At 34.6% G+C, this 13,108-nt stretch overlaps 1 protein-coding gene across 4 annotated transcripts in view; it reads right to left on the bottom strand.

Moving 5' to 3' along the window:
* Positions 1–13,108, bottom strand: part of LOC112054017 (protein roadkill) — an 88,089-nt gene that overhangs the window by 10,465 nt on the left and 64,516 nt on the right. For all 4 annotated transcript variants that reach the window (XM_024093653.2, XM_024093654.2, XM_024093651.2 and 1 more), the window contains 2 exons: positions 11,171–11,339; positions 797–1,134 (listed from right to left, as the gene is read on the bottom strand). In XM_024093653.2, the coding sequence (XP_023949421.1) occupies positions 797–1,134; positions 11,171–11,245 (413 nt within the window). In that variant the 5' untranslated portion in view covers positions 11,246–11,339. The remainder of the gene's footprint in view (positions 1–796; positions 1,135–11,170; positions 11,340–13,108) is intronic.

Raw genomic sequence — 13,108 nt, 5'->3', positions numbered from 1 at the left:
TACTCAATGTATCTTGTAATTGCTAAGGATTTTTTACTAATATACACAGATCTTTAAATCAACCCCATTTGTGACTATATACTCTATGTATCTTGTTATTGCTAAGGATTTTTTACTAATATACACAGATCGTTACATTACTTGTAAGACAAAATTTGGCATTTAATATAAATGACAAATTTTTAGTGAAGCTGTAAAATTTAGGAAAGTCTCCTAAATATGAATAAAGAACCTGTCTGTTCTTTAGACTCCTTGAAATTATGAAATCAAAACCATCGCTTAAACAGAAAATGAATCTAATATCTATATATTAAAGGTATATATTGTTCTTAGTCTACGTGTTATACCTACTGTTGGCCATATATTTTATAAACAAGGATCAAGATTTAAACTTCAATTTTCTTCAATTGGTGTTATAAACACATTGACATTGAAAGGTAAATATTTAACGACAAAATCCTTCAATTTATACATTAGAGCTTTTAAAGAGTCTTCTCTGAGTACTGAGTTAGTGCAAAATACTGAATTCAACCCTTTTTTTAAGATGGCGAAAAATGCACATAGGATATCTTGGTCAAAAAATTGAATTTAAACATTTTTAGGGTGCCCCACGTCATATCCAAAATTCATCATTCTCGGTTCATTTGCCTTTCTAACCCATTTTCGAACAGTGACTAGTAATACACTTAGTTTGTCATTTTCACAACATCCAAAGCCACACGGACTACTCGGAATAGATTAACTATAACATGAAATATTAGATTGAATATTTAAGTGTTAAACATTACTTACATACCTTCTGATAAACTTTTTGAAGCCCCAGTCTTTGCCTTGGACGAATCTGTACGCGCGCTGTGATTCCATCGCCTTTGTTTCCTCCCGTTTTGCGTTTAATATTGAAAACTTGAACTTTGCCCGAACCTCTGATTTGTTACACGACACTAATAATAAATATAACGATAAATAGTCTTTGCTCTCTTCATCCAGTCCTTTAGGATTAACGCGGAGACACCATTTTAATTTATCACTAGCACCGGCTGAGAATGTCGATGATTTTAGCACTTCACCCATCTCTTCTCTACAAAAACTAAAATTATTTATTGTCCACATGTAACTGAATTTCACCACCTTGACCTGAAAAGAGAGGAAACACATATTAATAAACACATAATCATAATAATATAATAACGGAAAAACAATTTTTAACCTACAAACTAATTGTTCACTACTCTTGGTCAACAATTGTTTGCACATTTCGTATCATTTAAAACCATTCCAATCTTCCAGCCTGATGTTTGTTAGTAATCATATAACACCATTGAGCAGTTTGTATTTTTAAAGATACTTGAGGTAACTGAAGTAACTAACTAACTAACCCTGCTTTCTGCATCCACGGCCGTGGGTTCGATTCCCACAATTGAAAAATATTTGTGTGATGAGCACGAGTGTTTTCCAGTGTCTGTATGTATTTATACATTATATAAGTATTTATATGTAGTATATAATTGTATATTAATATTATAATATCAACTATCTTAGCACCCATAATACAAGCTACTCTGTATGCTTACTTTGGGGCTAGATAGTGATGTGCATTGTTTAAGTATATTTATTATTATTTATTTATTATTATAGGTGAACTGATGAATTTGAATTGATAAGCTGGATCAATAGAGGTAATATTTTGAATGGATCTCAAAAATCCGTTTTACAAAGAGTTTTAAAAAGGCTGTTTATATTGTATAATACGCTGATTTCTTATAATTTGAATGTAGTGATTTGTATGGTTAGACTTGATTCAATTTTAGCAAACAATAGTAGAACTAGAATGTGCTAGGGTTTAAACCACGTTAAATCATATATATTTTTGCCTTTTATCTATAAAAGAAAATCTGAGAACGAGATCACACATGTCCCGCATAAACCAGTTTCAATTCCACATACTACAGACTACTAGTATATAATCTCAGACCAATTATAGAAGGACCTGTATCGCACTCATAGTCACGAACAAAATTGTCTGTCATTTTCTGAAGAAAACGACCTTAGATTTGGTATATATCTTATACTAAACCAGAAGTTTTTGCCCGTTTTTTAAACAATTCAATTACACAAAAAGGTATTTTTACGGAGCTCTTTAACCGACGAACAAGATTACAACTATTTAACATCGATTCTATAGAGACAGTTTTTATAATCGCATTAGATCGTTGATCATATACTTTGACAGAAAAGTAACGTCTAGCGAGGCAGGTCCTATACAATAATTGGTCTGAGTATATAATACATATTATATACAGTTTAATATCTCCACAGTTCCAAACCACTACGAAACCGCGTTGTATATTTTATACATTTTACGTCTATTGAAGAAGCGACCACTTCGAACACCTGACAACAAGTTTACGACAAATAAAAGCGTGAGTAACCCTTTGCTCACCTATGTTGTACAAATAACTTTAGATTAGAATGATGTAGCGCGGTTTACGACCCAAGGCGTTTGCCAATTTTATAACGGTTGAGTTATTGTCCCATTTGAGATGGTTAGACACGAGTATGTTTTCTTACTTGTCTATTTATTTTCTTCATTCGATCTTGGAGAATCAAAGATTGACATGTAACCTATATCGCCGCGCGGTTTCACCCGCGTGGTTTCCATTCCCGTAAGAATACGGGGATGATATATAGCCTATAGCCTTCCTCGATAAATGGGCTATCTAACACTGAAAGAATTTTTCAAATTGGACCAGTAGTTCCTGAGATTTGCGCGTTTAATCAAACAAACAAACAAACGTACTCTTCAACTTTATAATATTAGTATAGATATATATGTATTAGAAAAATCCGTTTATTAGTTTCGGAAATCAGAATGTTTCACTATACATACCTATAAATGTATTTATAAAAACCCTTTTGTTCGTTTTGGAGACAATAATACTGGTATTCGTTTCATATTAGATTACTTTCTTAAATAGCTCTCTCTCTCTCTCTCTCTCTCTAATATGTGTAATGTACTCATTGATAATGTACTGACTGTTCGTAGTGTTGGCAGTGCCAGATAGTTCGTTGATCGCGATTTCGAGTCCATTAGCGCATTTGTAAGCAATATGAAATTATATCAACGACACGTTGCAGCGATGTACGGAATTTAACTCGCAGAAGAGAGAAGATGAAAAAAGAAGCCAAATTAGATAAGCAGCTGCTAAAATAAATAACCCAAAGTAGAGCAATTGAATTTGTTTTGTTTAGGAGCTCCTACTCGCACTATGCGATTCCATCATCATACCAGCTCCATATAATACCATAGTAATGAATTACCACCAAAGGTGTGATACAACGATTGAACTGTAATTTCGTTTTATGGCTGGTGGGAGGCTTCGGCCGTGGCTAGTTTTAGCAATTTAGCGTTCCGGTACGATGATGTGTAAAAACCGAAAAGGGGTGTGGATTTTCATCCTCCTCCTAACAAGTTAGCCCGCTACCATCTTAGACTGCATCATCACTTACCATCAGGTGAGGTTGCAGTCAAGTGCTAACTTGTAAAGAATAAAAAAAAAAATTTTAGCTAACAGTATTACTAGTTGGTTGACAAGTACTCGTAAATAAAAGCTCGTAAAGGTTCAGTCAGTCGGAGACGTCGGAGTATACACGTGGGGGCCCTCGGCACGACGAGGTGGGCACATGGGCACTCCGAGGTCAGGCCTAGGCGGTGCGCTGGGGCTTGGTCGTTGCCCCCGACCGTTGCTTGCTTGCCGGCCTGCGAGCTTGCGGTGCTGCTGGGGTCTTCGGCCGGTCACCGACCCGCCGCAAGGCCGCCCGCATCATCCCCGCTTTCTTGGATTACAACTATATCCATCGCGAAACCCAAGGTTTTTATTTTGACCATCGGAACCTTAATATATTGTATACATAATACCTCCATCTATATATTGAAATTGTTACTCGTATTTAGGTACCTCCCACCTACTAACTAATAACTTTAACTACTAAACTAACGGTATCCTTTTAAGCAATACCTATTTACTAGGAATTTATTTACCTATTTTCTACTAATTAATATTGTTACATATTTACAAGAGCTTAGTCATATTGGCGGTGAAATACATTTATTTTCTAAACATTATATCATAAAAGAAGTAACTTACAAATCGATGAAGATAATTAATTAACGAAACAGTGACAATTAATATTAATTGTTACTGTTTTCAGACTTAGTTACGCTTCTGTGTTTGTTACCTATGTTTTATGTGGTTTACTCTAAATATAACTACTTACATAATAAATGAAAGAGAAAAAAAAGTTTTGATATTATTATATATTCGACATTTTGTATTTAGTAACAAGGTTATTTATTATGGTTCCATCCATAATAGTCAAGTAATTATGACACAATTGTGGTCAATGTATTTACGCATTCAGTTTCCTGTACGCTTACCTACCGACCTAATAAATTAATAATTAATAATTATAATTATACCAGTAACGCTTGCAATAAGAACTACCTATGGAGAAAATAAAAATAATTATATATTTACTTGGATAGGTTTATTTATATTGGATAGGTACTAGGCTCAAGTTTCTAGAATCACCCATACGAGTATTTAACATAAATTGCTTTACATCACTTCGGCCGTGGCTCTCTACAATTTAATATGGATATGGATAATTCAAGTGCGCTTTGAAGAAAGGGCATATAGGTGCAGTGTCCAATATATCCCAACAGGGTAATATTGGCACAGTTTGCAACTTTAGAGCTGACTAAATGTTTGACGCATATTATAGATATCTACCATCGGCGAAAAGTCCATAATATAGGCCGATTCCCGTCGGGTTACCTTTTAAAAAGCAATACATAATAATGAATATGTAAAGATGTAAGAGAAACCGGAGTTATTATCAAGCGGTATGAATTTCCTTCTCTCTGGCACGGCTTACCTTCGTCAAAATTCCATCCTTCGCCACTGGTACCTATGTATATGTATCTCAACGTTGTTAATGTTATTGCTTCTTAAAAGTAAGCTACCTACTGTCATTACTCCTACCGTATCATCGAATGAGATCATAGTAAATCGCTAATCAATATGTACAAAAAAAAATCCAAGACAGCTGATAGAAGATATAATTGACATGATAACGATACGTAATTTAAAAATACTTTAATTACAGTTACTTAAATTAGTATACTCGTATTTACATTATTAGTGGTAAGTTATTCTTGTTAACAATAAAATTAATGCTATTAATATCCATTGTTAAATGGATTTTAAATGCAAAATAAAAATTGACGTTACTACGAAAAGTATGAGATATCAATATTTCTTTTCAAGTTACTAACTAACCACCACATTGGTCTTTTTACCCGACTGCAAGTAGGGTTATGTTTTTCGCGCGTATCTTGTATGTATGTATGTATGTATATATGTATGTATGTATGTATGTAATATTCTTTATTACCTCATACCTTCCAAACCACTGAACGGATTTACGTAATTAGGATATCGTTAGATTTGTCTCAATAACCCAAGTGTTCTTAGATAGGTGAAACTAAAAAAAAAATAACAAGACGACTGTGAGACGCTATAGACTCGAGGTGAAAAAAATTTTTTTTTTTCCTAATATTGCAATATGGGTGTCAAATTGAAGAGCTTTTTGTGAGGATTCTAAAATGGTATATAATGGCCATGTTTAAAAAAAACTACAATTAGAAAAACGGTATTTATTAGTTGTCTATACAAAATACGCGAGGCGGATGACTATAGGTGCGAGCAGGTTTGTGAGGTGAAGTTATAAACTGAACTGACTAAATTAAATATATTGATTATAAAAATCCGCCAAGTGCGAGTCGGATTCGCCCACCGAGCGTTCCGTAGGTTTTTTTGAATATTTGCTTAACCACGGTTGGACGTATAACTTATCGTTCTTTGTAATAAACGTAATAAATAAATCCGAAATTAACCACCTATTGTAACTAAAAAGTGTGAAATAAATAAATTAATTAAACAAATAAAAAAACCCGACTGCATAAAGTATAAAAAAACTGAAAAGAAAAAAAACAAGCTCAGTCCAGAAGTGAAGAAAGCAATTAGAAAACAGTCGGGACCTTAGATATTGGATAGAATGATTTTCTTCTACATTATTTAATAGGTCCCGACTGTTTTCTAATTGCTTTCTACACTTCTGGACTGAGCTTGTTTTTTTTCTTTTCAGTTTTTTTATACTTTATGCAGTCGGGTTTTTTTATTTGTTTAATTAATTTATTAACAAATGTACCTAGTGCCTATTGTATGTCATCGAGAGTAAATTAACCAATATGTCATATACATACCTACAAATAAGCATACACTCTTAAAAACCTCCAAGGAAAAACGATCCATCATTCAATTATGGTATTAAAACTTAAAAAGAAATATGTACTAAATAAAGAAAGCCATATATGTAAATCGAATTAAAATATGTATAGTACCAATACATAATCATGCATACTGGTCGAACTTTGATTTTTTGTTTATTTTGAACACAAATAATAATGAACGTGGCTGGTGGGAGGCTTCGGCCGTGGCTAGTTACCACCCTACCGGCAAAGACGTACATCCAAGCGATTTAGCGTTCCAGTACGATGCCGTGTAGAAACCGAAAGGGGTGTGGATTTTCATCCTCCACCGAACAAGTTAGCCCGCTTCCATCTTAGACTGCATCATCACTTACCATCAGTACCATCAGGTGAGATTGTAGTCAAGGGCTAACTTTAACTTGTAAAGAATAAAAAAAAAAGAACGTTTAATTTTGAAGTCGGTAACAAATATAACCTTTATGGGTTTACCTCATTAAACTACAACAGTAAAAGTTGCGAACTTGGAACAAGAAGACCTATGTTGCAATGTGTACCTAAATAAACCACTTAAACCCGCACAGTAAATATCAAACCATACAAATGACCAAGTTTATTTCTATTTCCGATAAGTGCGGTTCAGACCTACTTCAATGTCTCAAACGCAATCCACCACGTGAATCTGTATACGCTTGTGACACGACACGTGTTTCTGCCCCCTCCCCCAACCCCCTTTCCTCGTGTTCGCTGTGTAAAGGCAGGCGTCCACAGATCCGCATCGTAAGTATCCCAGGCATCACATTAAACGGCTTTTTTATTTAACAGCAGAAGCAGATTCGTGCGACCGTAGAATGCGGATCAGTGGACGCACTTAGTTTGAATTTATATACAAAGAATACTACAAATCAGTTTGATACGATGCGTGCGATAGGTACTTAGGATGCGGATTTGTGGACGCCTACCATAACAGCCCGTACATTTCCAGTGAAACGTTTCTAAACAACTAATTAATCTATACAATAACACTGGCAATTATTATTACACGCAATGAAAGACAGATGGAACTTGAGTGATAATAGCGTATAATATAATACTAGCCAACGCCTCGCGGTTTCACCGCGTAGTTCCCGTTCCATAAGAATACGGGTATAAAATATAGCCTAAATATACACTCAGAAATAACGTGGCTTGTATAAATGTGGTAAGTAGTAAAAGAATTGTCAAAATCGATTCAGTAGATATAGAGATTGTCCCTTACAATACCTCAAACTTTACCTCTTACTACTAGCGGACGCCTGCGACTTCGTCCGCGTGGAATTCGTTTCACAAATCCCGATTTTTCCGGGATACAAAGTAGCCTATATGTTAATCCAGAGTAAAATCTATCTCAATACCAAATTTGAGCCAAATCGCTTCAGTAGCCGCAGCTCAAAGGAGGAACAAACATACACACTTACACACAAACTATCGCTTTTAAAATATTAGTGTGATGTGATGATATTAGTATAGAGTATACGAGTAGATGAAATCCTCCGCTGCGTGTATATATGCGATAAACTCAGAGACTTCAAAACGGATTTTCATGCGGTTTTTACAAACGGATAGAGTGATTTTCTTTAAGAAGGTATTTGCCAAGATACTGTGTAAATTTATTCAATCATGGCGACAGTTGTGTTATATTATTCAGTAGAATAAATTGTACCTATTGCTTTTAGCGTTTTCTGCTGTGTGTACGTACATTATTAAGTATGGCGAAAATAAATACTAAAGTGTGAATTAAAAGCAAATATTTTTAACCGACTTTTTATAGAACATGACTATAATAATATGACGTTTTTAGCTTATCGTGTATAATATATAAGTGTTTAAGTACAACAAACTCCGAGGCGATTACGATGGAGTTTGTTAATTTGAAAATTCCTGATGACACCATCTATTTATTATAAGGAAAAGTCAACAATCCCACTAACGATTACTAAGATATGCGGTCGAGTAATTATATTGAAGCAATTGAAGTATTCGTAAAAGCAGTTAAAGAATTCTACTTAATACAAGGAAGTATTTATGATGACAAACTACAAATGACATGTATTTCGCTAGTTTCCACCATCGATGGACATAATTAAAAAACTAATCAACGGTTTTGCGGTGTTATATTCTTTCGTAGCCAGGGGATGCAAGTGATATATTAAGGCATACCTCTTCTTATAAACGTTTTTAGCAGAACCTGAGAATGTGTGAGACGTGAAAACTGAGTTTTTCAGTTAAATCTCAGCCCGTAGTTAGGAAGTTGGAATCATTAAGATCTGATTGACGTCGTGTGAGAAACATTACCATTGGAGCAGCATGGTGGGTCCATAATTGCTCTCCCATAAAGGCCCTGCAGTAGCCGTAGAAATAAGCTGATAATAATAACAATACCATTGGAGCAGCGTGGTCGGTCTAAGCTCCATAATTGCTCTCCTATAAAGAAAGGCGTTAAAATAGGCTTATAATAATGATGATGATAGTCATATACGCTGTACGTACTCGAAGCTGACATAATACATTATTAAAACACCGTTATAATACAATTGAAATCGAATGAGACCTTAATAAGCAAAAGCACCGCTGCCGTCTTGTAACGAGTTTGAAGCACCGTTATCTCTTGCGAACTAAATAGATTTTGGCAAAAAGTACCAAAAAAGATAATACCCATCAGGCCGAACGGTCGTTCTAATTTTCTCGACCATTTGTGTGACAAATATAATGTTACTTTTTTTTTATTCGATGACAGGTTAACTCATCGTCAAGAAAGAGTTGCGAAGCTATATTCTCTCTCGATACGTTCAAATTCAAAATTCGATTATTTCAAATGGGCTTAGTTTACAAGCACTTTTGTAATGATATGTTTGACTAATTGTAAATAGTCTACCGAAGACTGCCACCGGTTCGGAAGACAAGTTCTGTAGATTGCTGAGACACCTCAGACCAATTATCATAGGACCTGCCTTGCTAACAAACAAACGTGTTTATACAAACTGCGCCTATAGAATCGTTGTTTCGTTGTGTTAAAATTACACGTGTGTGTATTAAGATTTAAATTTATAGTTGTGTGTAGTGTGAGGACACAGAATATATTTATTGGTGTTTAAAATTGTCGATGTGTGAGTTTACCTCACCCCTCTCAAAATTAGACATGTTCAAAGCTAATCGGTCTGAGTGCGAAACTCAACAGTTGCTCTATCAAAATCATTATTCTCTACGATGGTTATTATTAGTTGAAAAACGCAGTCATAAATTAAACAACTACATTGTTGGTATATCATACAAGTATATGGAGTTAGTAAGAAGTATTGTAATCTAAGATTAAAACACATCTAATCTGGGTACGCAATGATAAGTGATAAGATACAAATAATGTAATACGTAACAATTGCTCTCAAAATCATTGTAACACAAATATTTCTTCTATTATTTTTTCAGTATTTATATATATAGATAGAATTAATTCTCTCTAGTCTATATGCTTTATCTATCTTTATAACGTTACGTTATAAAGACAGAATTAATTCTCCCTAGTCTAGATGCTTCTAGTTACTTGAACATTTGCTTTGTGTATAACACGTCAATAATATTTTCATATAAACACCGGGATTTGTGTATAAATAATGGTCATAACACACTCTGCTCGTCGCGTGTTACTTACTTTTTAACTAGGATAAGCGCTAGACATTGAAACACTACTTGTTGTTCAATATGGTTTTGTTATACGTATAAGCAGTGCATTTTCAGTGTATACCTAATGTGCAGACCACTTTACATCATAGATTGGATACTATAGTTTAGTTGTAATCGAATCGATATGATGAGGTTCTAAACAACACACCAAGAAAACTTGAGACTAATGTAGAAGCACCTTTGTAACATCACATATTGCTCGTTTCCTTGTTGACGTTCACATTAACACAATCTACGTATGCGTAATATTTCAAGAGCAAAGATAACGACTCCGACAAACAGTATTATCACTCTGTTGTGACTTGTTGGTTATGACTTGTAATGCACATTACCAGAGGATTGATATCACGCGCTACTTCGAGCGTGAGTGGAGTCACGTAAAAAGTGCGCTGCGCTGTCATTCCGCACATTTTTGAAGGATTAAGATTATACTGTAATCTAAATAAGTGACTAAATATTAGTATACCCTAATAAAACTACACACTTTCTATGACTCAAATCGTATTAGGAACTTAGAAACTACCGAGCGACATATTAAGTATTTCTGAAACTTCAAGTTTATTTGTAGTGAGAGGGATTTTACTACCGTTTCGAAAAGGCATCAGCAATTGCACTTTAATAAAAATGACCACTTGCAATATTAATTAACTATAATTTACAAATTATGATTATTTTCTTTCCTGTGTTTGTCATGGAAAAATTAAAAGAAACGAGCTCACTATTTGAATAAAAGTAAATAAAAATATTAAACCTTTTAGTACGTTTAAATGCACGTCGTGCAACTCGACAATCAGTTCGGTATGCAGTGCATCCGCGCGCGCGTGCATGCACAAGCCTATTTAAATGAACGTGCCAATGTTTATGCTCGTTGAATGTCGCTTTGAACGCAAGCGTGTAAACGCAGCATATCTATACTAAATATTATTAAGCTAAAGAGTTTGTTTATTTGAACGCGCTAATCTCAGGAACTACTGGTCCGATTTGAAAAATTCTTTCAATGTAATATAGCCCATTTATCGATGAAGGCTATTTTATCCCCGTATTGTTTCGGAAACGGGAACCACGCGTGTAAAACCACGCGGCGTCAGCTAGATATTGATGTTATAGTTGTCTAATTCCCACCTGTGTAAAGCACCAGTTCTCCGCGACGGGCGTGTTCCCGTCGTGCAGCGGGCTGGGCACGCGGCTGACCGCCATGCCGCCGGCGCCGTTGGACGAGACGCGCGCCGACTGCGGAGCGGGCGCGCCCCCGCCCGACGCGCCACCGCCGCACTCGCTGCCCGCCCCGAGCCTGCAATTTCATTGCAACCGTTTATACATCGCTACAGCAACTACTGAACTACCTGTGTCTATGTAATATCCCAGTGTAATATAAATAACTGGGATTATAAGGGACGTCGAATTATTGTTTATTATTTGAGCGTCATTCTCATTTAAGTAACCGGTTTACCAAATAACGTATGTTCATTAATAGACATATCGCGACCGAATGTAATTAATATTTTAAACAAGGCCATATTTTTAAACCTGACAAAAATTCAAGCATCTTTCAATAGTAGTTTTAGGTCCACATTACTTTGACGTAAACAGTTGCTTAAATTTTAATCCATGTTTATAAAAAATATGTTCGTGAATGATCAATTTTCAATACAGCAACAAGTAAAGAAAAACAGAAGAAATCTTATAAATAAAAACTAAATTATAAATGTTTAGGTATCTAATAGATAGTATTAACTTTACTTATAATATTGACATACCTATACCAATTCGTAAAAAGGGCAAATTACCTTCTCGTTATGAAAAATTTATGAGTATATTTTTATTCTGAATAAATCCTTTACCCTGCGTATTATTTCGAATTATCTAATAATAAATTATTGTCATTTAATTTTATTTAATCATATTAATTTTAATTGATATTTTTAACATAATATATTATGGGATTTCATTTAACGCAATAATGGTATAGTCTAGTTTCTTAAGTGTGTCTATATTATGCATCTCCATTCGACTGTTAATCTTATGTTTAAGCTTGGTTAAGCAAGGTTGACCCAGTTCGCTAATTCGACAGGTGACCGACTTAGGGAGTACAAATTTGACCTTTTCCTTCCCTTTATTCCCTACGTGTGTCTACTGCAAACACTTTGCCCCGATCAGTAACACTCGAAAATTGTCTATTAGTCGGAAATTGTTACTTCACACCAAAAGAATTTTAAGAATATGTTTTACATATCAAAAATATCATTTTTTTAATTTTTTGAGGAGGCCTGCAACAGTGGCATTGAAGAAATGATTTTTTGCATATTCAACAGCTGGTAATAAGTCAGGCTATTATGATAAAACGTAAGAAATCATGTAGGGTCATGATTTGATAGAAATAAATAAAATAGTTAAATCGATTTCATTAGGTAAGTTTTGTGTACTTACGATGTTTTTGTCGTAACATACTCATAGGGAGTTAAATGTGTGATAAACGAATATACGAGTAGTAGGATAGTATTCTGTATCTTTAATGCGTCATTTTCTCTCCGTTAATAGATATTGATGACAAACGAACATAGTTATTAATAGTTCGTTAATGTAACGACTGAGTGTTTATTGATCGATAGAGCCAATTAAGCTAAGCTATGCGGCGGCCAAATCTGACCTGTGTCTACTGGACTCCTACTGACTCCTGTTAATAGACTTAGGGTTCATTTACACGAACAGCAACTGCTACCGACGACTGCAATCGATTGCAGTTGGCGACGTCTCGGCGGCAACCCTTAAGATACGTGCTGTTTGTGCTGACCCTAATGATTCACGATTATGTGACAAAAACATTTCAAGCACATTTATTTCCGTTACAAATCAGATCAACTCGATTTTGAGTTTTTGTTTCATAAATAAAATGCATTCTGTAGATATACATTGCTTGTTCTAGGTATATTTGTATTGTATGTTTTATTAATACATTATAAATATCAAATTAAAATTTAAAAGTAAAAATTTATTAATTAAAATAGCGTCACATTAACTGAAACAAGCAACGATTTTATACTATTAAATATGTTACGTGTC

This window comes from Bicyclus anynana, chromosome 12, assembly GCF_947172395.1.
Source record: "Bicyclus anynana chromosome 12, ilBicAnyn1.1, whole genome shotgun sequence".
Lineage (NCBI taxonomy): Eukaryota > Metazoa > Arthropoda > Insecta > Lepidoptera > Nymphalidae > Bicyclus > Bicyclus anynana.
Note: the sequence above shows the minus strand (reverse complement) of the source record. Positions and strands in the feature narration are given on the sequence as shown.